The 26,537-nt window shown below is 33.4% G+C and overlaps 1 protein-coding gene across 3 annotated transcripts in view; it reads left to right on the top strand.

The window, feature by feature from the left end:
• TTC21B (tetratricopeptide repeat domain 21B) overlaps positions 1-26,537 on the top strand; it is a 65,092-nt gene that overhangs the window by 11,011 nt on the left and 27,544 nt on the right. For all 3 annotated transcript variants that reach the window (XM_019727337.2, XM_074337306.1, XM_019727338.2), the window contains 14 exons: positions 1,342-1,499; positions 4,914-4,998; positions 5,974-6,072; positions 7,416-7,608; positions 8,035-8,132; positions 8,426-8,626; positions 10,831-10,960; positions 14,263-14,420; positions 16,461-16,685; positions 18,204-18,442; positions 20,047-20,119; positions 20,737-20,847; positions 22,009-22,147; positions 26,348-26,454. In XM_019727337.2, the coding sequence (XP_019582896.2) occupies positions 1,342-1,499; positions 4,914-4,998; positions 5,974-6,072; positions 7,416-7,608; positions 8,035-8,132; positions 8,426-8,626; positions 10,831-10,960; positions 14,263-14,420; positions 16,461-16,685; positions 18,204-18,442; positions 20,047-20,119; positions 20,737-20,847; positions 22,009-22,147; positions 26,348-26,454 (2,016 nt within the window). The remainder of the gene's footprint in view (positions 1-1,341; positions 1,500-4,913; positions 4,999-5,973; positions 6,073-7,415; positions 7,609-8,034; positions 8,133-8,425; positions 8,627-10,830; positions 10,961-14,262; positions 14,421-16,460; positions 16,686-18,203; positions 18,443-20,046; positions 20,120-20,736; positions 20,848-22,008; positions 22,148-26,347; positions 26,455-26,537) is intronic.

The raw sequence follows: 26,537 nt of genomic DNA, 5'->3' as shown, positions 1-26,537 counted from the left end.
TTTTCTGATATAACCCATTTCAGTCATGTATTTATTTATTTTTTTGTTGTGTAAGTGCAGCAGGAGGGTTGCATAGTCTAATTCCAACTAGGAATATGAACCAAATACTCAGCAAATTTAGTTTCATTTAATATGGTATTCTACATTCATATTGGAGGTGATGGTCCAAGAAAGTATTAGATGTGGTCCTTTTTGCATGATTTTATTATGTTACATTACCAGCTATTTAGGCAAACTCCAAGGATATATGTAATTCTAAAAAATTATCTACATTAGTCTTTTTGCTATTATTGTCAATTATTAAGAAATTTAGTTTATTTTGACATAGTGACATCTTTGGATGATTCTCACATTTTCCTTTAGTTATATGGGAATATAATCTCAAACTAATTTCAAGAACATGTTGCAGTTCTGTGCATCTATTGAGACTGGTTACTCATTTTGAACTGAGATATTCCAGGACTAAATTTATTCCTAAAGGAGATCCAGAAGCAAATTTTTAAGTCTGATATGTGATAAATATGGCTCATTATGTGTTCTTAAAGCGCTCATTATATTTATAGTTTTATTTTTTCTGACTATGAAATTAACAAATGGATGTTGTTAAAAAATTATTTCAGAATACAATGATATCTGAATAAAAAATAAATATCACCATTGGAGACAAATAGTCAAACTATTATAAGTGACATATCTTCATGTCAGTAAATGTTAATCTGCACATCTACATAATCACTTTAATGGCCACCTAAAATTTTATTACATAGATATGCCTTAATAAATCCTATGTGGACATTTTCGATTATTTTTGTTTTTTCTAATTCTACCATAAATATAATGTATATGCTTCTTTGTGGCCTTATTTACTGTGGTTCAATTATTTCCTTAAAATAATTCCTAGTAGTGAAAGTGTTGAGGTAGAGGGAGTTGTATGAACTTTGTTTATTCTTTAAAATCTCCTAGTTTAGACACTACTAGTAAGTATCCAGGAAATATTTTATTCTGAAAAGATCAATTTTCTATTCTAAAAAGAAACATTTTATGGTGTTTCTAAAACCATTTTAAACAATTTCATCCTGTAATCATATTTCTCTGGTATTTAAAAGCGGATTTTAAAACAAAATCACTTACATAACATTTTTATTATTCTGTGATATTTTAAAATTGTTATAATAAAAACTTTTTTCTCACTCTAAAAGTGATAACTGTTCTTTACAGAAAAGTCAGAAAACAAAAACAGAAAATATTAAACACTAGTTTTCTGCCTGTTTCAGTGTAACTGTTATGAGAACCTTAGTATATACGATCACAATTTTGATGTCACTTTTTTTCTCCCATTAGGCACAATGCCTTGAGATGCGTCAGAATTATTCCGGTGCTCTGGAGACTGTGAACCAGATAATTGTGAACTTTCCAAGTTTCTTTCCTGCTTTTGTACAGAAAATGAAACTACAACTAGCCTTGCAGGACTGGGACCAGACGATTGAGATAGCACAGAGGTTAAGTAAAAAAAGATGACACAAGTACCTTTGGATCGGGTTATAATTTTGAGAAAAAAAGAAAATCTCTGGGTATTTTTGTTTATCACAAGGTTTTTTAAATCTGATTTTCCAAACAATGTAGAATTGAGGAAAAATTTAACATTGCATTGTTTAAAACTGATTTATTGATTTACATAAATATCGGAGCAGCTGTTCTAAGACACTCTTTATGCAATACCCCTGCCCTCATGAAGCTTGTATTCAAATGAGAAGAATCACAGAATAAGCAGAACAAATGAGAACTTATATAGCATATTAGAAATTTATAAGTGCTATAGTGAAAAGATAAAACCGGAAAGTGAAATGGGGAGTAGGGGAAGGGGGTTTGATTTTATGGTATGGTCAGGGAAGGCCTCACTGAGAAGATGGTATTTGAGCAAAGGGAGCAAACTATGCAGATATCTGGGAGAACGTTTGCAGAAAGAAGGAAAAACAGGTATGAAGACCTTGAGGCAAGAGTATGTCTTATATGTCTGAGGAGAGGGAAGGAGTAGTTGACTAGAGTGAAGTCAGAGCAGAAGGGAAGGAGGGAGCAGGGAGCAGGGGTACCAGGTCCTGACGTGTCTTGTTGGCCATTGTAAGGAATTTGGTTTTTCTTCTGCAGTGTGAAGTCATTGGAGGGGTTTCCTCTCTTCCTCCTCCTCTCCCTCTCCTTTCTCTTTTTCTTCTTGCTGTTTTTTAAGTGAAAGAAACCAGTATTTTATCTTACAGGTTTTCCATGAGATGATTTGTGTTGATTGTCTGTCATACACTGTAAAACTGGTTGCTTATCCTATTTCCTATAAATTAGTAGTGGATCTAGTGGTTTATGTTCATGTTCAATTTTGTGGGGGAAGGGGGCAATTACTTCATAAGTGGTGAAGTGTTCTTCCATCAAAGGGACGTAATCTCTGCTTGTCTCTTGTTTGGTGATATTAAGAGCAATTTGTGCTCAATACCCAGGTGCTTGATTTAGGATTACAGTATGGTTATATCATCTTTCTTTGCTTATACCGTTCTTTCTTCATTTCTTAGCTGGAATACTTCGACAAAGAAAAACTTCTAACCTACTGATTGATTATCTAGTGTTACAGTTCATATAAGAAAAATCGGATAAGTGTTTGAGTCTTTTCCTTTATTTCTGGGTTTCAAAAAAAACAAACAAAAAAATTCCTTAGCATCCTCAGTAATCGATTCGTTGTTTAGATTTGTTTGTTTGTATGACGTAGATTAAACTTGAGTGTTTCTAATGATTCCAGTTACTATAGCTGCTCAGATTGTCTCATCTATGGCCATGAGTAGCCTTGTCGAATTAGTTGAGTCCTTTGACGTGATCCTGGCAGTCCTTGATAGTTTCCTTGCTACTTGGTATGGCGAGATATACCAGGGTCATTTTGTGTATTACTACCCCAAATGGGTATCAGCCAATATCTAGAGCTGTCTCATCCTTTTTAGTGGGAAATGTTATTTGGAGGCTACAATTTGGGCACTGGTAACTATTTGATGTTTTTTTGATGTTTATATTTTTCCAGATTTCTTTTCTAGGCAATGTGGAGGGGGGAGGGGGAAGGGATTATTTATATAATATATAAAAACATGTATATATTTTGGGGGACATCTGTAAAATTAAATATAGACTCATTATAGGTTTTAAGCTTGATTTTTCTTTAACTTAGTGTTTCATGGATATCCTTTTATATCCATTCACACAGATATACCTGATTATTTATTAACAGTGAATAGCATCCTATACAGTGAACATACAGTTTATTGAATCTTTCCCCATTGGTAGCCATTTAGGCTGTTTCCAATTTTTCACTGTTCTAAACATTACAGTGAACACACATGTACATACACATATAATCTTTATACAGATATAGTAGTATTTCTGAAGGATGGTTTCCTAAATGAGGGGTTATTGTATTTGTTAGGAAGGCTAAGCTTCTATTAAAAAAAAGGATATAGACATTTGATGGTTTAATACAGTAGAATTTTTGGTGTTAGATGTGACTGTTTTGGGTGGGTATTATTGTTGATCAGACAGCCCTCCTCCACACTATCATGAAGGGACCTCTTGCAACTCTGCTATTTTTCTAAAACCTCATCACACTGGTATCTAGCTGGTAGAAGGGGAGAGTGTGGAGGAACCATTCCATTTTTCTTTAAAGCTCAGGCCTACAAATGGCATATATTGCTTCATCTCACATTGGCCACATCTAAATGCAAAGATGGCTGAGCAATGTTGGCTAGCCACGTGCCCAAGCTAATAAGGGAAAAATGGATTTGAGGAGACAGATTGCAGTCTCTGCCTCCGGTATACACATATAAAAGTTTGAGACACTGCCAAATTCTTCTGCTAAGGAATTCTGCTGATAACTTCTGTGTGGGTCCTCTAGAATGGGCCGATCTAGGTCAGGCTTGACTGGGGCTCTGCATCAAGTTTCAGACCCGGCTGGGTGGGCATGGCACCTGGTTGCAGTTTGTATCTGGTCAGCGATGTGTGCTCTCCCCTGGGTTCAAGTCATAGAGTAGCAGCTACCCAGAAGAAGCTCTCCTCGTGGTGATAGCAAAGATGCAAAAGGACTAGCAAAAGCCTGTTGTGGTCCTGAAACTCAGGCATGGCACACTGCCTCTCCTGCCCACATTCCATTGGCCGATACAAGAGAAATAAATGCCCGGGTCCGTAGTCAAGGAGCAGTAAAGTACACTGTGGCATTTGTAGGAGAAACTGCTCAGTTACATGGCAGAAGGCACATATTCAGGAAGGGTGAAAAAACAGGAACTTGTAATTCAGTGTTACCACACCATCCATCATAAGAAACCTAGAGTGTGACCTCATTTGTTCAGTTCCTTTTCTAAATGTCCTTGAGTAAAGTTTATAGGAATTTTTATAGCTTTTGCAGATTTTTTACTAAGTTAATATCTTCTTGGTATGGGGAGGTTGTTCCTATTATTAATAGAATATTTTTCATAATATTTTCTAATTTGTTTTTATCCAAATGTTGTTAATGTTGTTGTGAATTACATTAACAGATTTATTTTTTTAATGTTTAACCCATCTTTGCATTCCTGAAATTCTTGTAATAAATACGCCTGGTCAAGGTGAATTATTCTTTTAATCTACTGTTGTGTATGGTTAGCCAATACTTTAGGATTGCCGCAGGATTTCATGAGATTGGTCCAATCTATATCTTTTTAAACTTATTAAAAATTAAGATTCAGAGTGTTTTTAGTTTAAATAATGAGAATGATAATTTTCATGAAGGAGAGGTCATTTTACTAAGTGAAATTACTTATTTAGACAGTGGAATAGTCAGACCTGCAAACTAACTTTTCAAGCCCTGAAATAAGAGAATGTACAAGTTTCAACGTTAAGTGAAATTTTTTCTGCAGGTTGATTCTTCAAGATAAACAAAATGTGGAAGCACTAAGAATGCTGGCTCTTTACTATTTGTGTAGGGAAGGGGATATAAAGAAGGTAAGTTTTATTGTACTAGTTAACTTTCCTGTATTAAAAATATATGTAGTTTACAGACACACATGAACTTACGTTAGAAACTTGAAGTGCTCTTTTAGAATGTATGTCATGGTAGTTTTTACCTTAATAAAGAGGTGAGCTTCTTAAATCAGCTAGTAAAGTAAAAACATGATACAGTCAAAATTACCTTTGAAAATTCCTTGGGTCATTAATTATAGTATATGTGGTTTTCTATATGATTAATGTAACTGGGAATACTGGGGATAGTATACTACAAATGCAAAATATAATTCATAATATTTTAAAATTTTAATTAAGTTTGCATAAGCTAAATGGGCTTAGGATGAAATCCATTGGGCCTTATAATAAGGTACATGTTTCTCTAGTAGTGAACACAAATTGAGTATATACTGGATTATGGAATGCCAAAACTCAGTCTGAAGCAAATAGTATTATAACAAGTAGTAGATTTGGATTGTGTTCAGTTTGGTTAAATTAGTTAATGTGACGTTTACTTTCATAAACATTAAAAAAATCTTAGTAGGGGCAACTATTCAGTAAATTTTCCAGGCATTAAAATTATTTAATACTACGTATCTTAATGATTTTTCTATTCTAGAGACTATTTTAAATATAAGCCAGGCTATACAGGTAATCCAACAGCTGATTTCACATAAATTAATGTTTATAAATATGTTATTCTTAGCTCATTTGTGTCATGAATTAGTTATTGGAGAGGGAGCTTGGCTGTACAGTTAATTGAGTATTATGGGTATCTTTACCCACCCAAAAGTTTCCGTTCAACATTAAATATACACATTCTAAATCTCAGTTCTTTGTTGATAATTACTGAGCTTTTTAAAAAAATTTTAAATAAATCTTGAAACATAAGATTTCATTAGTCTGTGTATCATTTATTATGGTCCCTTTTTTCCTTAGTTTATTTTAAAATTATACTGGATATTTTTGTTTTAGGCTGCAACCACACTGGAAAGCTTAGGAAATGCGTTGGATGCCATGGAACCACAGAACGCTCAACTTTTTTATAAGATCACAATAGCCTTCAGCAGAACTGTAAGACTGCCTACTATGTACCAGAGTTCTGTCATCTGTAACTGAGAATAGAAAATAAGTCACAAAGGTCAAGGCACCAAAGAGCATACAGCCTAGAGTGAAAATACAATACATATATAAATACGTGATACGTTCCTAAGAAAGGCAGTTTAGAGGAGATACAGTTTTCAACTATAAGAAGCCATTACGGAGGCTTCATGGAGGAGGTTGCACTTGTTGAGCCTTTAAGGATAGGGAAGTGCCTTCCAGGAAAAGGAAATTGAAAGTGATTTATTGTATTAATAGCATAGGATTTATGAATAAAGTTGTGTTTTGTTTTGTTTTTAAAAACCATTTGCACAAAGTTTTAATGCGGGTGATAGACTATTTTGGTGGGGAAGATGGTTGATCTCTTACTTTTTTATAGTAGTGCAGAAATGTTCCTATTACAAGTACCCAATAAAAAGAAGGTAATTGGGAATAGAATAGGAAAATACAGCAGAATCTTGAAGTCAAACCTGAAATGAGAGGATTGAAAAGTTACTTAATGAAACTAAGAAAAAAAGGAAAAAGGTGCACATAAGTAAGTAAAATAATCAATATAAAGTTGAAGGAAAAAAATCAAGGATATTACTTGTTAAATGACATGAATAAATTGAATTCTCTCATTTAAAAACAAAGATTGCAGAGGGTATGGAGTTTAGAGAAAAACAATTCCTGCTGTTACAAAAATTTGTGTTGAGGGTATATCTACCCTCTTTATTTACCTATTGCCAGACACATTAGTTTACGAAAATTCAAACAGTTTAGTAAGTCTTTTATTCTTAAATATTGTTGTCTTCAAAAGTTACATATTCTAGCAGCATTGCCATTTCTTAAAATATTTTTGAAGCTTTTTTTAAGAGGATTCAAAGGCATGATCTTTTAAACTATTTCAGGAGTAGCACCCTTGTCTTTAGGGGGAAAGGAGATCCTTACCCTAGTTTTCGATTCAGTAAAAATATATATTTAACCTTAAAGAAGTGACTTTCTTGTTTAATTTGTGAAGCAATCATGGGACAGTTTGAAAAGAGTTCTAAAAAATATGCTTATGCAGCAACATCATTAAAAGTATGCTTTTCAAGATTGCTGTTCTTTAAAAGCACTACTCGTTAGGATATATAAGTTCTGATAGGCTATAAAGTCTTTCGTGCTGCACTGTCTAGATAGTAAAAATACGTTTTATTTTTCTTTGGTTATTAAATAACTTATTTTTCTTAATTTTGCTTCTGTGAAGTACAAATAATATATGTATATTTAGAAAAAATATAATCCTTCCGTCTGAGTGGAAGTATTCTAGACTAACTTTTTTTTTTTCTTTTTAGTGTGGACGTAGTCAACTCATTCTTCAAAAAATTCAAACATTACTAGAAAGAGCTTTCAGTTTAACCCCTCAGCAATCAGAATATGCTACAGAACTTGGATACCAAATGATTTTACAAGGAAAAGTTAAAGAAGCATTGAAGTGGTATAAGACTGCCATGACGCTGGATGAAACCAGTGTCTCCGCACTGATTGGTATAACCGTTATTTCTGTAATGTTCCTCATATACGTGCAAGTCACAATTGCTTTTCATACCTGCCATTAAAAGAAATGTATTTTGTGGTTTGCTAAAAATTAAACTGTTCTCCACTATCCATAATAGAAAAACTAATATGTTATAGCTTTAAAAAGAAAATTTTTGCTTCTTAAAATAATGTTTTGAGAGAATAGATTTTTATGAGATAGTTCCTATATATTATGAATTCCATCGTAGCAGACTTTATAAGGGTAACATGCTACCCATTTTATTTTCTTTCACCCTTTTATTTTTCTTTTTTAATCTAAAAGTTTCATTTATTATGCACACAACAAATTGTTTTATTCCCTCTTTGTGTTAGCTAACAGTGTGCATGCCTGGATTGATGTGGACTTTGACTATTTGTGTCCTGTTTGGTTTGTAGGATTTATTCGATGTCAATTAATAGAAGAGCAATTACAGGATGCAGATCAGCAGCTAGAATTCCTTAGTGAAATTGAGCAGTCTATTGGCAAATCTGCGGTACAGTATTTTATGCTATTTATAAAATACGAAATTTTAAATTATCTTATTATTTAGTAATGGTTTTAAAGGGTTAATGTACACTAACTTTAACATATAACTTCATTTATTAATTTACCACCATGCAGAATTAGACTAAATATTCTTCCACAAGATTCTAAAAATCAAGCTAATACTTAAGTTTGATTAAATACTGCACAAAATTAGCATTTCATACACATTTGAAATCTAAGTAGAAATAAATGGATTTATAACTGATGGAGTAATTTACTAAAAAGCTACTTATTTTCCAGGAATTAACCTTTTTACATGCAGTTCTTGCAATGAAGAAAAATAAACGACAAGAAGAAGTTATCAATTTGTTAGATGATGTCCTGGACACTCATTTTTCACACTTAGTAGATTTACCTCGTGGCATACAGTATTTTGAGAAGTTAAATCCTGATTTCTTGCTAGAAATTATTACAGTATATCTGAATTTCTGTCCAATGCAGGTAAGTCATTTTGGGACTTATCTTCAAAGACGCATTTACTTGGTGTTTTATAAAAGGTGCTAATAAATTATCTTCCACATGTTAGACTGCTTGTATATCGCATATTAAAATGGAAGTATTTGTATATGTTAGTTGAAATAATTTTTAATCAGAATATTTATAGTAATGCCTGATACCAACTAATAAATGTTTTGGTATATAAATATTCATTTTTGATTGATAAAATCTTGAGTTTAGAAGAAATATTAGAAGTCATTTAATTCAGACAACCACCTTATATTTGAATCTACTCTATAACATCCTCATTAAGTGTCCATCCCACTTCTGGATGCACTCAAAAATGCAATTCTTTTCGTATAACTGTGATTATTAGAGTGTATTTCTTATGTTAAGTTAGACTGCTTTGTGTTAAAAATGTCACCCATTTACTGGTCCTCCTTCTGCTCTCTGGAATGACATGGAACAGGAACAAATTTATTTGTTGCACCAAGGTTAAATCAGAATGGCCGTTTGAAATTCAAAAACTGAAACAATCCATCAAATTCATTCAGTAAACAAATGGGTTATAGTAGGGAGCCACCAGAGGGTGTTTGGCATGACCCAATTCAACATTAAAAGGATTTTTCTGGCAGATGTGCTGAGATTAAACTGTAGGTGGAACAAGAAGTAATTTTTCCATAATAACCTTTATCAGCATAATAGAACCTTGTTAGCATTTATAATGCTGTTTTCATGGGATGGGCAGACTTGTCTCTCCAGCTCAGATACTTGTTTGGCCATATATACATATATATCTATATATCTATAGATATATAGATATATAGATATATATACACACACATACATATACATATACATATATATATTTGTTTTCTTTTCTTTTCAACATGTTACCGTAGAAATTGTCCACTAAGTCCTGTTTTTTTTTTCTATGATTCACTCTGAAACTACAGTGAAAACAATGGTTATTCTCAATATCTAATTCTTAGCAAGTGGCAAGAACATTACCAGAACCTCACCATGTCACCTTATCACCTATACTTTCATTATCATCAGTTACACTAAAAAAATAAATATGTTTTAAGAAATTTACTCTATATCTAATACTATGTGTAGAAGTATAAAATTCTGACCTTCATGACACATAAATACCCTTAGTCCTATAAATAAGGTAGAACTAAATATGGAACTACTGTAGAATTGTATAAGATATAGAATGTTAAATATTACGTAGAGTCTACGTGCTGTAGAAATTTAAAGAAGTTGTCTAGGTACCAGTGCTCATATTCTGCAAATCCTTTTGAGCACACATTTTTTTGTACTTCAACATAGTGAGAAGATGTGACACTTTCTTGTCCGTAACAATGGTTTATTGTAGGGGTGAATGTGAGTAAGAGGCCACACTCCAGTTAAGAATGTGTATGTGTGGGAGTAAGATTGCGGGTGGGGGAGGGTCATCCTTCAGGTAAAGGGAAAGGCCTTGGTCAGGCAAAGCAGGGAGAATGAACATTTGATATTTAAATTCTGATAATCACATCTCTCAGTTGTGAGCAGATAACTGTTGGATAAAGATTGGTTGAGTCGACAACCATTAAAAGAATAAACAAATGGTTTAGTAGGGCTTTCATTATCATATTCATTATGAATAAAAAGGGAGAAAAATGAGGGCCTACAACTATAAAGGTATGAGACATTTGACATAGTATACGTGTGTTCTACCTTCTATTTTCTATTAGGAAAACAAAATCTGAATTCTGTAAAACTGTACTCATACAGTACTCAGGGATAGCGCAAATTATTGAATTGAGGAAATCACAAGGCAGGGTTAGAATTAGAACTCACATTGCCTTGACTCTCAATTCCAGCAAGAAACTCTACTTCTTAGTTATCTTTCCTTTGAACAGATATGTTTCCTTGATAAAGTTTTTGAACTGATAAGCTCCTTTCATATGTTATCGAATGAGTAGTTATATAATAATTACATAATTCTTTTGCTGAACTAAGCCATTATTTACAATCTGTTCATAGGTCTCAGGGAGATAAATTAGTATTAATCTATTCGTAGCAAAGATACTCGGCAATAAACACAATAAGAAAAATTTTAGAGAAATATATGGTTTCGGTATTCACATTAAAATTAGTAAATGTTTATTTTTAGCTAAATTCTGTTACAAATTTATAAAATGACCTGCTGATTTGTTTAGCCTGCAAGTCCTGGGCAACCTCTTTCTCCACTTCTCAGACGCTGTACCTCAGTTCTGGAGATTATCATCAGAACTGTACCAGGTCTTCTGCAAGCTGTCTTCCTAATAGCAAAAGTGAAATATTTGTCAGGTAAGGTACTCTTTAAAAGCTTAAAATAATCTTTATATTCTGATGTTGACAAAAATAATATAAGTAAACTGAGAAGTCCATATACAATATATGAAGAATAGTCACCTAAAATGCATATTTTGTGTGTGCACAGATAACTAATTTTTATCCAAAATATAATTGCCTATCTTGCTTTACTGTTTATTTCTTTAAAAATTACTATAAACTTTTGTGGTATAAGTGAATTGTTGGGAAAATATAGTTCTACCATTTTAAAAGAGTCCATCAGATGGCGCTGCCAATAATAATTTATAGTTGTTGACTGTGGATCTTTAATCCACAGTTGTTGACTTACTGACGTAAAAAAATGTGTTTACCAGGTTTCAGGCTGTAATGAAATTTATTAATTCCTATTTAGTTTCTGTGACTGGTTATATATAGTTAAAAAGAAATAATCACCTCCATTATAACCTTAGCTTTTTAAGACACAAACATATGTATGATATATACATAAAGACAGACCATTATGTGGTGCTTATATACTCGTATATATGTACCTTTGCTGGCTAAATGCTATTCAAAGTAAATTTAAGTTTGTAAAGTCCTCAACGGCAGAAATCAACTTAAAGGTACTCTCATAAATAGTTATATTTTATACATAATAAAGAGTTAAGAGACTGACTTTATTAATTTTGGAGGTCTCTGTTTTAACTGTCTTAAAAAAAGAACTAGATCTCAAAAACTTGTTTCACCTCTAAAGTACTCTAGTTGTAAGTGACTCTATAATACCTGCTTCTGATTGAATTCTGTTATTGAGCCACGTGATAGTTTCTAGTTTCTTCTCAATTGGAATGGGTACCACCTACTGTGTGATTAAACTAGGACTTTCAGTTCAGTGATTAATTATTAAACATTAATTATTTATTTTGAAATTTGATATAAATCAGTCTCGTTATAGTCATGCTTAATTGCCAAATGAAAGTCTCATATATTAACTCCGTTTTTAAAAAGAGCAGCCTCAAATAATTTAAGATAGTGCTGGCACAGGTCTAAATAACAGTAGTCTTGCTAATTTGCCAACTGCAGTGACTTCTGCACCAACTACCTGGATCTGGATGAAACTTCACAAGTTAAGGTCACAATCCTCCATCAGATTGCCCTCATTTTAGATACCAGCCACAAGTTCAGGGGTTCCCAGGGCCACCTGCACTTCTGACTAGCTGGCTACAAATTTCAGGGTTCCTATGACCCCTGTCAGGTTCAAGAATTCACTAGAAGGATTCACAGACCTCGGGAAAGCATTATAGTTATTACAGCAAAGGACATTAATCTGAACCAGCAAAAGGAAGAGATGTACAGAGTGAGGTCTGGGAGGGTCCCAAATGTGAAGCTTTCACTGTTTTTTCCCTGTGTAGTCGGGACACATCAACTCTCTAATACAACGATGCTTGAGGATATCTGAAAAACCATAGCAACCAAGGAAGCTCACCCACAGTTTAGTGTCCACAGGGTTTTTTAATTACATACATATGGTTTGAATCATTGGCCACTTGATTGAGCTCAAGTCCCCCACCCCCCAGGTGACGTTGATATCACAGGGCTCAAAGCCCCAACCCTCTAATCACGTGGTTGGTCTTTCTGCGGCAGCCAGCTCTGTCCTGAGTCATATTGTTATCATAAACTGTCTGGGCCCACCACAACTAACAAAGACACTGCTATCATTTGGGAAATGATTCCAAGATTTAGAGACTCCCTCTCAAGAACCTGGGACAAAGGCCAGCCACATCCTTTAGTACATGGAACCCTGGCAAAAAAAGGTCATCGGACAGCAGTGGCTTTCATTTTTCCCCTCTAGAGAAACTGGACTGCTCTTAGATAAGAATGTGATGTTGATGTGGTCTTTGTTTATATGGGCTATTTTTCCCATCAGTGATGACCCATTTCTCTGTTTTTAAATACTTAGTGGCCTTCTAAAGCGAGCTCCACAGATCCTTCCCTTTACTTTAAGAAGAAACAAGATTCTGATCTCAATTATACATATAGTCCTTATTTTCTTCAATCGCTTATTTGCAAATCCTGATTATTTTCCATGTACTTTCTCCTCTTTGCAATAACCTTTTTGCAAGTTACCTCCTTAATCCTCTTCCTTCCTGGAAAATGGAAGTGGTAATTTGCATGCAAATTCATTATGCTTCACTTTCCCATTTCCTTTTTCTGTCTGCACAGTTCTGAGTGTTGGATTGCATGACAATGAAAAAGAATCCCATATTATTTATGCTTGATTGTTAATGGTCAAACTTTGACGCTATATATAATAAGTTACTGTTCTATCTTAGCCAAGTTTTTCTCCATTAATGCTCTGTCCCTAAGAAAAATGTTTTCTGCTCAAAATGGGTTTCTGTTATAAGTAGGCTGAGCCTTTGGGAACTGCAAGCCCTGACTGGAAGCCTTATTTTGTCTGTTGAGATGTCAGGTAAGGTTAAGGACAGTGATGGAACAGAAAATAATTTAGGATCCCTTCTCCCCCATTCCCCTAGCAAAATTGAATGGGGAGTTGGCCTAGCTATACCTACCTAAGACCAACTTAGAAAACCGCTGATGTGGATCAGTGTGGGTCATAGGATCACAGGAAACCACCTGGAGTCTGCTGTAGTTCAGAGGAAGAACCTCTTCCTACCCCATCTGCCAGCCCAAGGTAGATTTCATTCTTCCAGTCACTTTCATCTTGATCATGTCCTTTAATTTTAAGACTCCCAGATGTACAGTTTCCACATCATTTGACACTTCAGTTGGTATTTAAAGGCATTTAAATCTATAACTCATATTTCTAAATCTCTGAAATATATCCTTATGGCTTTTCTGTTATTTTATATACAGTAAAATATTTCAAGCCAAGAATGATAACTAGACTAAATCACCTTTGCTAATGTGACATTACAACATTTTAGCTATTTAAATTTACATGTTTTACATAACTTATTTTAATTAAATCGTAAGTAAAGCAGGTTTTTTTCGATAAAGACAGTGAATAAAGGTATTTATGGGACTCTCAATAACAGAGGTGATCAATTCTGATCTTTTCACACACTTTCACTGGTTTGCTCATTATGACCAAGGGATGATGGTCTTACAGATGTAATCTAATTTACAGGATATTCTTTATGCAGACTATAAGGAAGCTGACTGGTACAGGTAGAGAGATTACACCATTTAAGTTCAAACACTGGAACTATCCATAGACTAACTACTTTTCTCCTTCCTCTCTCTCAGACCTGGATCTCTTACTCATTTGAATTATAACAGTGCTTTGTTTCTCTCATTAGGTGATACTGAGGCAGCTTATAATAACCTGCAGCATTGCCTGGAACACAGTCCTTCTTATGCAGACGCTCATCTCCTGATGGCTCAGGTTTATTTGTCTCAGGAAAAATTCAAATTGTGTTCTCAGTCTCTTGAACTTTGTTTGAGCTATAATTTTAAGGTAAGTGTTCCAGACTCAAGTGGTTAAAATGCATCACCCTCCTTGAACCTTTAGCAAATGTTTACATATTCAGCTTTTTTTAAATTTTAGTCTGTAATATTTTGCTAATAAATGCATTTTTAATGGAAGAGATTTTGGAATCAGAAGCAGGAGAACAAATGGAGGCAACTGTGTTGTACTTAAAAATTATATGTCCTTGGCAACAAGAGACCTGGGGTCAGTGTCTAGTCTTTCCACTTATCTCTCTCTGAACCCGTTTTCTTTTCTGTACAACTCATAATACCCTAAAATTATAGTGAGCATTAACTGCAATAATAAAAGTATGTAAAAATAATTGTCAATTATAAAGCATTGTGCCAAATATTTTTATGTCTAAGGGTTTTATTTTATTGCCTGTTTCTTTCTTGGACCTTGGTTTTTCATAGCTTTTTTAGATTCATCATCAAAGAACATTTAGTCATTTTGAACTTAGTATGTGTGTGTTTTGTTTTGTTTTTTTTATTAAAGTTTATCGAGGTGACAACAATTAGTAAAGTTACATAGGTTTCAGGTGTACAATTCTGTATTATATCATCTGTATATCACACTATGTGTTCACCACCCAGAGTCAGTTCTCCTTCCATCACCGTCTATTTGATCCCATTTACCCTTGTCTTCTACCCTCCTCCCCCCTTACCCTCTGGTAACTGCTAAACTATTGTCTATGTCTATCATAGTTTTTGGGTTTTTTTTGTTTGTTTGTCTTGTTCCTTTGTTGCTTTCAGCTTTATATCCCACATATCAGTGAAATCTTATGGTTCTTGACTTTTTGTCTTATTTCACTCAGCATAATAATCTCAAGATCCATCCATGTGGTCGCAAATGACTCTATTTCATCTTTTCTTATGGCAGAATAGTATTCCATTGTGTATATATACCACATCTTCTTTATCCATTCATCTATGGAAGGACACTTTGGTTGTTTCCATGTCTTGGCCACCGTAAATAAAGCTGCAGTGAACATCGGAACACATATATCTTTATGGATAAATGTGGTTTGAGGATATAAACAGTAGATTTCTACCCAAGATATTCTGTGTTACATCCCATACCCCTCAGCATTAGGAGAAATCTTAGGTTCAGGAGCTTCCTGAACTACCTGGAGCCATGAGGCAACTCCTCAAAGTTTGGTTTCGATTTGCAGGGTCTTGAGCCCCATATTATGTGAGAACCCTTCAGTGGACTGGAGAATTCAAGTTCCAGGCAAGGTCTGCAGAAGATAATGCCTGCTTTTTAGAGCAGTAGTTCTCAAGATTGTTGGTGCATCCTAACCAGTGCAGGTGCCCTGCCCCAATCAATCAGAAACTCTAAGAGAAGAAATAAGCAGGAGTATTTACACAATGCTCATAGGTAACTGCGGCTTAGAAACAGCCTGAAGGAAGATGGTAGCTGTCCTAGACGTTAGATGCCTGCTACTTCACCTCATTTTGGATTATCTCCTTCTCTTTGACTCCTTTCTCACCCATTTTTGTCATTGTATTTTTCCTATATACACTTCTGCTCACCACAGTAAAAACAGAAGCTTCATTACATGTTTCAGAGTAGTGTCAAAGGATAAAACCAATGTTTAATTAAAGTGTCCTAAAATTTTTAATCTTAAAATTTAAAAATAAAAGGAACAAAACTTTGTTTCTAGACCTCTAATAATTTTATATAACTATCAGAAGTCTGAGATAAAGAAACTGCTTTCCTAAAAACTCAAATAATTTCTTAGACTGTACTTGCTAGCCTATAAACTTGCTTGCATTTTCTCTTCTGTCATGGTATAAGCACTTAATTAACTTGTTTGACATTCAGTGGGTCACTAGGTAGTGACAGGTTCTCTGAATTTGATTTAATAAATGATCAGAAAGTTAATAAAAGGCCAAAAATGACCTCATATATGCAGTCACAGATAGACTGTCCTCAAAGATCCTATTATTTTAATGTTTGATGGATTATAAATCATGTGTTGATGTTGTAAGCACTCCAAGGAAGTATTTCTGAATATTATTTTTTCAGGTGAGAGAATATCCTTTATATCATCTGATTAAAGCTCAGTCACAAAAGAAAATGGGAGATATAGCAGAAGCAATTAAAACTCTGCATATGGCAATGGGTTTACCAGGAATGAGGAAAGTTGGAGCGTCCTCAAAATCAAAATGCAAAAAGGCTGAAGTTGATGCAAGCCATCGTTTATCAATCTTTCTTGAGTTGGTCGAGGTTCACCGCTTAAATGGAGAACAGGTAGGTCAAGTTTTAATTCAATGGCTCAGATTTGAGCTTTGTCATTCAAATATATATATAGTACATATAGTCAGTAGTAAGTGAAAAAGCTAAAATTATTCCCTTGACTAAATGGTAAAGTTTAAAAATTTTATTTCTGCATTACTTTGCACCAAATCGTGTGCTTTCTGCGAGCCCCTGAAGTTAAACATAGTTTGGATCTGGATGACTTTAAATATCAGTGTACTTAATGTTGGCTACCATGAAATAATATAAATAACAATATAATGTAATATGTGCTATGAAATGTAAGATAACACATATAATAACATAATAATATAATGTATGATTACCTTGGTTACCATAAAAAGTAATAACATAATATAGTTATAATTCGATAAATTCCTAAAAGGAATCACATACACAAACACACACAGACATGGACACGCACATGCACACACAGATACTACTGGAATAAAATGAAAGTACCAACCTGAAATTTTAATAGTTGAGAAAACAAAAGAACCACCTGATGAATACAGCTTTGGTAAGCTCATAGGACAATCTTAAAATCAAATACTTAAAAATAATAATACAGATGGATGGATGGATAGCTAGCAAGCATGTAATTCTGAGAGAATTCAAGAAAATAAAGAACTTAATATCACTGATACCTGTATTTTGGGCTGCAGCAGTCGCTAATCATTTATTTTCATATTTTAGTGAAAATTAAGAAGGCTATGCCTAGGTACTTGCCAAATCTTAAAGAACTTTTATTTCACTAATAAATTAACATACTATACAGTACTACCATAAATAGTTGATTCTAAGGTGCACTATTTTTTTCACATTTTAACATTTCTGAAATCCTAATGTTTTATAACCTCTAAAGTTGAGATGAGTCTTAATATTTTAGATTCATTGAGTCACACATTTGGAAGTGAGGTACTGTATTCACCTGAGTTATAACAAAAATGATGTCCGAGCATAGGGAATAAAGTAATCTGCTACTTAATGAAGAGCCCTTGGGTGTAGTGGTGACTGTGGATTGGCTCCCATCAACGAGGCAGTAATGAATGAGGCTAAGAATTTAGGCTCCGGAGTCAGGCTGCCTGCATTTGAACTCTGGTGCTGTCATTTGTTAACTTCTTAACACTAAATCTCAAATTCCTTACGCCTTACAAGATAGGGGTAATAATAGAGATTACTTCGCAGGGGTGTGTGTGTGTGTGTGTGTGTGTGTGTGTGTGTGTGTGTGAAAATTAGATAGGCTAATACAATGCTGGATGCAAAGTAAATACTAATCAAATTATATTAGCAGAGACTCTTATGTAGTAACTACTCAGCTAACAAATATTTGTAATGTCATCGGATTTTAGTTTCTGAGTTTAGTTTTAAATTCTTGTGCTTTTCAAAAATCCATCACTATTTCATGAATATCATAACTGCTGGCATTTATTCATTGTTTTAGTAGAAAATGTTCATTTCTAGTGTAACTTGTAGACTATTGTGAATCTTATTTTAATTTCATCTTTACAGCATGAGGCAGCAAAAGTGTTACAGGACGCCATTCATGAATTTTCTGGGACATCTGAAGAACTGCGTGTTACTATTGCTAATGCGGACCTAGCTCTGGCCCAGGGAGATGTTGAACGGGCTTTAAGTATGCTTCGGAATGTGACATCCGAACAGCCTTATTTCATAGAGGCCAAAGAAAAAATGGCAGATATATATCTGAAGCACAGGAAAGAGAAAATGTTACATATCTCTTGTTACAGGTAAATGGTTATTTCAACCCTTGTATTTTGTCACTTTTACCTCCTGAAATTAATTCCCAAGTTTAGCTTTGTCTTCTCTTTTAGCTGCTTTACAGATACTTTATAGATCTTTGCCTTAACATGTTCTCGCTATCTTGTCCTACCACCAACCACAGTCACTCTTGCCAAATTGCTCACTCTCCCTAAAACGAATCATAGTAATATGATTATTTCTACCTGTGGCTTACTCTTGTTTCTCACCTCTCCTCCCTCGTCAGATGTTATTTCTAGACCCTGAATCGTCCTGTTTGAGAAGGAAAAGAGCTGTAACAGTTGCGTGTATTCTAATAGATTCAGAAAATTATGTAATACGTCAACAATTCAGGGACTACATGGTCATATGTAATTCGTAATGTAATAGTTATAGCAAAAGAAAGTTATGACAGTATACACCAAGGTATGGGTTACAAATTTTCCTTGGTGAAAGGGCAGGGTCTTTAAAAATTATGTCATATACTGTTGCCTTAGGAGTTCTTGCAGTACCAAAACCCATACACGTGGGCGTACACACACATGCACACATGCACAGAAAGAGGTTGCTCTTACTTTCTCCCGAAACAAAAAAATAAAACATCTAGGCACACACTCCATGTCAGAGAAAATTAACATTTTTAAACTCTTGAGAACATAGTAAAATGTTGATGAATTAAGTCATCAAACCAAGTCAAACTAGTCCATCTATATTACTTATGTAAGTATCTAATCTCAGAAAGCTACTCAGATTCTTTGTAGATGCTGAGTGATTCAAAGAAACTGAACAACATAGCTGTATAGACAAATGGATGGGAGTTCCTAATGACATTTTCTAGGATGATTCCTAAAGATCAGCACTACTGTCTCTAATGAAATGAAAGGGATTTTAAAGTAGGGTTGATTTGTTTGAATGCAGTATAGTAGATCAGTTAAAAGCATAGGTTTTGTTTCACGCAGATCTGATACATTAGCTGTAGGTTTAAACTCAAGTCATCTGTAAAATCAATAATAATTGTCTTTCTCATAGTTTTTGACCAATGAAGTGAGATACTGTATGTTAAAGATTAGGATCACATTATTATGTGAATAACTTTGGTATTTTGACCTTTAGTAGTCTAAATTTTGCAGGTAAAACATAAAAAGCAAATATTGAGGTAGAAAACGTTATATTTTTTAAGATAACTCATTTCAGCATATGAGTAATGTCGTGAGTATTGGAGCTCAAGATACATAGGACAATAAGTGTTTTTTCCCCACTATCATTTTTTGGTACCTTTACTCCCACATCATTTCAAAATTAAATGTAACAGAAAGTATGTATCTGGATAGTAAGAATTTATCTACTCTGTTATGTGCATTTCAGAAAATGCAGAGATTTAATGAAAAAAAAATGGTTGATCTAGCATAAACAGCCAGTGTGTGAGTATGGGTGTTTTGTTTTGTTTCGTTTACTATATTACAGTGTGGGATATATAGAAACTACTCTGAAGGCTATTGGTTAATTGAAATAAATGAGCTTACCTTTACTTTACATTGTTTTAGAAGAAGATATTTGTATTCAATATACTAAATAGAGTGGGTCTGATTTCTAGAGAAATTGCTGAAAGAATGCCCAACCCTCGTTCTTTTCTTCTCCTTGGAGATGCATACATGAATATTCAAGAGGTAAAGTTTCTGATGCTATTGGACTTAGAATTTTTAAAAAATTCTTAGCGATTACTATAACATTCTGTTAAAAGGAATTTGTTTTTTTAAATAATGTTTACTTAATATTCAAAGATTCAGTCATTACAGTAAAAAGGCAACAACCATTACAACAAAACAGTGTTTTTCTTTTCAAATTGATATCCAGTAATTTAACAGTCATTATTTAAAATAGAGATGTTATCAGAAGCAAGATAAGAGTCTCCTTCAAACAGAAGGATGATGAGCTACTGGCTAAGATGGTGTTTTCTTTGAAAGGAAACAGTTCTCTGACTCAGTATCTGGCTTTTATAATGATTGAAAGAAATGAAGAGTCAAGAATTTGTCTCTTAGTTCTCAGTATTATTTGTGAAGACAAGGACACTATTAACATGGGTGGGATTATACTAATTAGTTACACCTATGCTGAAGACTATCACCTCTCTGAAATTATTAAGATTTCTGGACTTAAGTGTGTGCTTTATTATTAGTCTCATTAAGATTCCAAATGAAGAACTTAATTATAGGAATGTTGGCATTTAGTGGGATCCAGCTAAGCTGTTTATTTATTGTTTATTTTTTGTATCTGCCAACATTAGCCGGAAGAAGCCATAGTAGCATATGAGCAAGCATTAAATCAGAACCCCAAAGATGGAACACTGGCAAGCAAAATTGGGAAAGCACTTGTCAAAACTCATAACTATTCCAAAGTAAGTACTTTATAGTTTGGAATATATCTATTTGGCCAAAATTTTATTTATTTATTTATTTATTTTCAATTACAGTTGACATACAATATTATATTAGTTTCAGGTGTACAGCATAGTGGTTAGATACTTATATAACTTACGAAGCGAATCCCCAATAAGTCTAGTACCCACCTTGCACTATACATAGTTATTAGAATATTATTGACTATATTCCCTTTGCTGTACTTTATATCCCATGACTGTTTTGTAACTACCAATTTGTACTTCTTAATCCCTTCACCTTTTTCACCTAGCCTCCTAACCCTCTTCACATCTGAGAACCATCAGTTTGTTTTCTGTATCTTTGAGTCTGTTTCTATTTGTTTGTTCATTTATTTATTTTTTTTAGATTCCATGTATAAGTGAGATCATGTGGTATTTGTCTTTGTGTGACTTATTTCACTTAGGATAATAACAAAATTTTTCAAACACTGCTCTATAAGAGGTCTTCAGCAAACACCATTTGTATTTTGATGGTTGTAAAACTAAATTCATATTCACAAACTGGAATTTATGTTAAAGGCTTTCTCATGTCTCAGATTCGTCTTTGCTGCATTTTGCAAAGGCTGTTTGGACCCTAAAGTTTACTTCAGGTTTCATCTTGCATCTAAATAAATCTTTGCCACCAAATCAATTACAATAAGCTCACTATTGTTACGTGTCTTTCATTATAACAAATAGATGTCCTTTCTTTTGAATTAGTTTTGGTAAGCCGTGTGCTTGGAGGTTTTTGTTTTGTTTTGTTTTCTTAGTAGAGATAATGGATTTTCTTTTAGTTGTTACATTCTTGCCCTATTCCTAGTAACTGCTGAACATATATACAACAGCTAACAAAGTATTTGCATTCAATTATGTTCGCTGGCTTCTGGAATAAAATCAGTAAAAAAATTTTCACCAAGCGCTTTTCTTTAGCTATTTATTCTACGAAATGCTAGTTGTCTTGTATGATGTTAGATTGTCTAAGGAAAATGGCATACTTAACTGATAGTGCAGGTACATGCCTAAGCTCCTCCTAGGTTATCTCTAATTATGCATACGCTTTTTGTGTGTAATGTGTAAAGTATCTATGTTTGAATGCCATCCTCAATGCCTTTTTTCCTAACTGAAATGGATTTTGTTTAGGCAATCACTTACTATGAATCTGCTCTGAAAAGTGGACAACAAAATTATCTTTGCTATGATCTGGCCGAGCTTTTATTAAAATTGAAATGGTATGACAAAGCAGAAAAAGTTCTTCGACATGCTCTAGCTCATGAACCTGGTATGAAAGTCTTTTTGATTTGGAAAAATGTATACCTGATATACTTGATCCATTTTATTTTTATATTATATAAGTGTGTATTTGTATTCTCAGTATTTTATATGTGAGGTTGGTTATTTCATTTATCAGCATATCATTCTTCTAAAATAAGATATTTAAGAAATCTAATAACAGATTTACAGAACAGTTAATTGTGTTATAGAGAGATACTTTACTTTCCAAAATGATATAAAGGAAGGTTCCTTTAAATTGCAACTACATCTGATGTTTAAACAAGTAAACATTTTTATAATCTTTATTCTTTTTAAAGTCTTTTTTTTTAATTCTCTATAAAAGACTATAATGTATGTCTCCAGTTTCTCCTATGAATTCTATTTGAATTGTTCTCAAACTATCTCCCTAGAAGTAACCATTTTTATGTTTTAATGTATATTTTATATGTATATAAATATATAAATGTAACATGAATAATTTTCCATTTCAAAACGTATTGTTTTTATTCTGCAATTTTTTTTACATACAATATGTCACAGATGTAGTTTGATGTCAGGACATTCATATCATTCTATCTACTGGCATCATAGTATGATTATATATAACTCCGTAAGTTATTTAACTTTCCCCAATTATTGGGCATTGAATTTGTTTTCAATTCTTTGTTATTATAAACCATGTTACAATGAATGTCCTTGTATTTCATTTGTTGATGTACACTTGCTTATGTTTCTTAAGAAAAAGATGGTAAGTTAGAGGGTATGTGTATTTAAAATTTAATTGGATGCTATCAAATTGCCTTCTTACAAGTTTATATAAACTTACTTTCTAAAGATCTTTATTTTTCACTAAAATCTAGTTTTGTTCATTGCCAAAATTTTAAAATTAGAGAAGTTAATGAAAGTTGTGTCTTCTCCCACTCTCCAGAGAAAATCATATTTAACAACTGGTACGAGTATATCAGCCTGGTCAGTCTCCCTGCCCCATCTTTCCTCGTCTGTCTCTTACACACAATTACATACCACTTTTTTCATACCAAAATGGGATCATGTTATACATATAGGTCTATAGTATTCATTTTTCAATAAGCTTCAATAGCTTATTCATTTTTCAATAGCTTCACTCCATGTTGACAAATATAGCTCTTTTTATTTTTTTAGCATAGGTAGAGTATTCTACTGTATGTTGACATCATAATTTATTTGATGCGTCCACTATTGATAAACATTTAAATTGAAGAAAAGTTGGAAACAATACTGAGACAAAATTCTTGTTTGTATACTGCTGTTTACCTCCTAGAATTGAATCTTGCCCCATTGTTCTTTCTTAAGGCTATAACTGTACCAACATTATGTAAAATAAATCATGGAAAAAAAATTTTAATTGGCCCTTCTTTGATGACTGATAAGGTTAGGCATCATTTTATGTCTACAGATAATATTTGAGGAATTTTTTATTTATATCCTTATCTTTAATCCTTTACCTATTATTCATGTTGTAGATGTTTCCTTCCAGGCTCTCGTTTCTTTAACAAATTTATTTATCATTTCCTTGGTCAAATAGAATACTTAATTACCATATATATCATTTCCCTGAAAATAAGACAGCTGAGCAATAGGCTCTAATGCATCATTTGGAACAAAAAATTAATATAAGACAGGGTATTATATTATATTATATTATATTATATTATATTATATTATAGACCCGGTCTTATATGATAGTAAAATAAGACTGGGTCTTATATTCTATTCTATTATATAAGACCTGGTCTTATATTATAGCAAAGTAAAACTGCGTCTTACATTTATTTTTGCTCCAAAGACACATTAAAGTTGATTGTCCATCTAGGTCTAATTTTCGGGGAAACACGGTAATACCTGCCAGTCTCTTTTTTTTTTTTAATTCTGAATTCCTTCTCATGCTCAGAAAATCCGATCGTAACATTATAAAAATATTTCCTTATACTTTTCTGGAATTTTTTTATATTTTTTATTTTTATAATGGAGAACTTGAACCCACATATAATTCTTACTATATAGTTTCCTAAATTGATAGTCAATTTTATTTCAGTGCCATTTATTGAAATATCACCTTTATCATGTAATAAACTTTTTTATATACATGACTGATTCTTGGAATCTTTGCTTTAAGATTGCACTAAGTTGTTTCCTTTTGTTTGCTAATACCATATTCACTGTAGCTTTAAAATATGTTTGGATACATGATAAGTCATTTCTGAGTTATTTATTTATTTATTTATTTATTTATTTATTTATTTACTTTATTAGTTTCAGTTGTACAAAACAACAAAATGATTAGACATTTACACACCTCACAAAGTGATATCCCCAAGAAGTCTACCTCTCTGAGTTTTCTCATATTTCCAAAATGGTCTTTCAATTTCACTTTGATGAAGTTGGTGTTTATATTTTCCTAATTTTGAATGCATTTACTATGTAAAGTATTATTAGTTCATAAAGATACTTGCACAGGTCTGTCAGACCTTACTTAAAACACTACATATGGCCTTAAATGTGGATATACGTTTTTGAAAAGGTTGTAAAGGAGGAGAGATTCAAGCAGTATGTATTACATTCATGTAATAGAAGTATTAGGTTGGTGCAAAAGTAATTGCGGTTGGAAAGGTTAAACATAATTGCAAAAACCACAATTACTTTTGCTCAACCTAATACTTTCACTTAATAAGTACTTGCTGCGCATACTCTATGTGTGTACTTAGATACCTTTTTCTGTGTTTTATTACATATTTCATCAATGCTCACATTAGATTTTGAGGCAAATATAATTTTCCGATTTTTTAAATTAGCCATCTAGGACTCAGTTCTGTTGACGTACCTAGGTTCACCTAGCTGATAAATAGTAGCACCTGGGTTCTAATAAATATCTTCTACTTAGCACATCTAAAACCGAATTCCTAGTCTGCTTCCCCATGTCTGTTCTACATGCAGCCTTCTTCCTCTCAATAACTTCATCCTTCTTGTATTTGCTAAGAGCCAAGAGCATTGCCTTCACCCTTGTCCAAGCCACCATCGTCTGTTAAGTAGATTACGACAGTAGCCTCCCAGCTGGTCTCCCTGTTTCCATCCTCACACCCCCACACCCCTTGCCACAGCCTTTCTCAACCCAGCAGCAGCATCGAGCCTTTTAAACCATGTAAGTCTGATCGTGTCTGTTCAAGCTCCCTGTGTCTACCTTGTTCCCCGGAGTTCAGCCAAAGATTTCACAGTGGCTTGTGTGGCCCTTAACATGTGTGCACCATTGCTCCTCTGTCCTCTCCTTCTACCCTCCTCTCACCACGGTTGTAGTCTCCTTGTTCCTTGTGCCATCCTAGAGCTTTTCTTACCTGTAAAATAGCAATGGCAAAACCTACCTCACGAGAGGAGGTTTTAAAGAGATAATGTATATAAACCACTTTGAACAGAGTGTCGCATGGACCATGCACTTGATAAACGGTGGAAGAAACATATTTCTGTTAATCATCTAGGGTTCTTTTACTACTCTTAGATCACGGAGTAATAATACTAAATATTTAAATAGCACTTACCATGTACCTGACTTTATTTTAATTGCTTTGCATATGTTTGCTTATTTAGTAACTTATTGATGGTAAAGATTTTACAACAACCCTATGAGATAGGTACTGTTATTTCCCTCTTTTACAGATGAAAGGGAGGCACAAAATTGTTAAGTACCTTGTCCAAGGTTAAATAGCTAATATGTGATGAAGCCTAAATTTGAAACCAGACTGGTTGGCATCAAAGCCAGTGCTCTTAATGGCTTAGCTTTATTGCATATCAGATACCTATTCAAAAAAAAAATGCAACTTATGTTCTTCATTGCATGTAGCAACTATCTTTTAATGACTTCAATAAAGTGAACATTTTATACACTTAAGAATGAAAATTGAAAATGAGTTGTTACATTGTTTTCTCTTAATACATATCTAAGAAAAACCTCCAGTTGTTATCCACTTCTTTAACTTTTCTCCCAGCTAGTTTTTATCTTTAAGTCTTTTTTTTTTAATTTGGCTATTTTTCATTGAACTGACTGAAAATTGTTTAACTTTATTCACTATTTTTCAAAAATCATTCTTTCTAAAGACCAGTTTTAAAACTTGCAGAAAAATGTAAACATTTATTTTAACTGAATATTTTTTTCCCAATGTATTCTGTTCTTTTATAGTAAATGAACTGTCAGCTCTCATGGAAGATGGACGTTCTCAAGTTCTTCTAGCAAAAGTTTATAGTAAAATGGAAAGACCTGATGATGCAGTCACTTCATTACAACAGGTAAATGCATTTGTTTGTGACTGTGGTTGTGGGGTGGGAGGTGAGCGCAGAAGGAAATATGCCACACGTAAGAGGAAAACAGT

This window comes from Rhinolophus sinicus, linkage group LG01 (assembly GCF_036562045.2).
Source record: "Rhinolophus sinicus isolate RSC01 linkage group LG01, ASM3656204v1, whole genome shotgun sequence".
NCBI lineage: Eukaryota > Metazoa > Chordata > Mammalia > Chiroptera > Rhinolophidae > Rhinolophus > Rhinolophus sinicus.
Note: the sequence above shows the minus strand (reverse complement) of the source record. Positions and strands in the feature narration are given on the sequence as shown.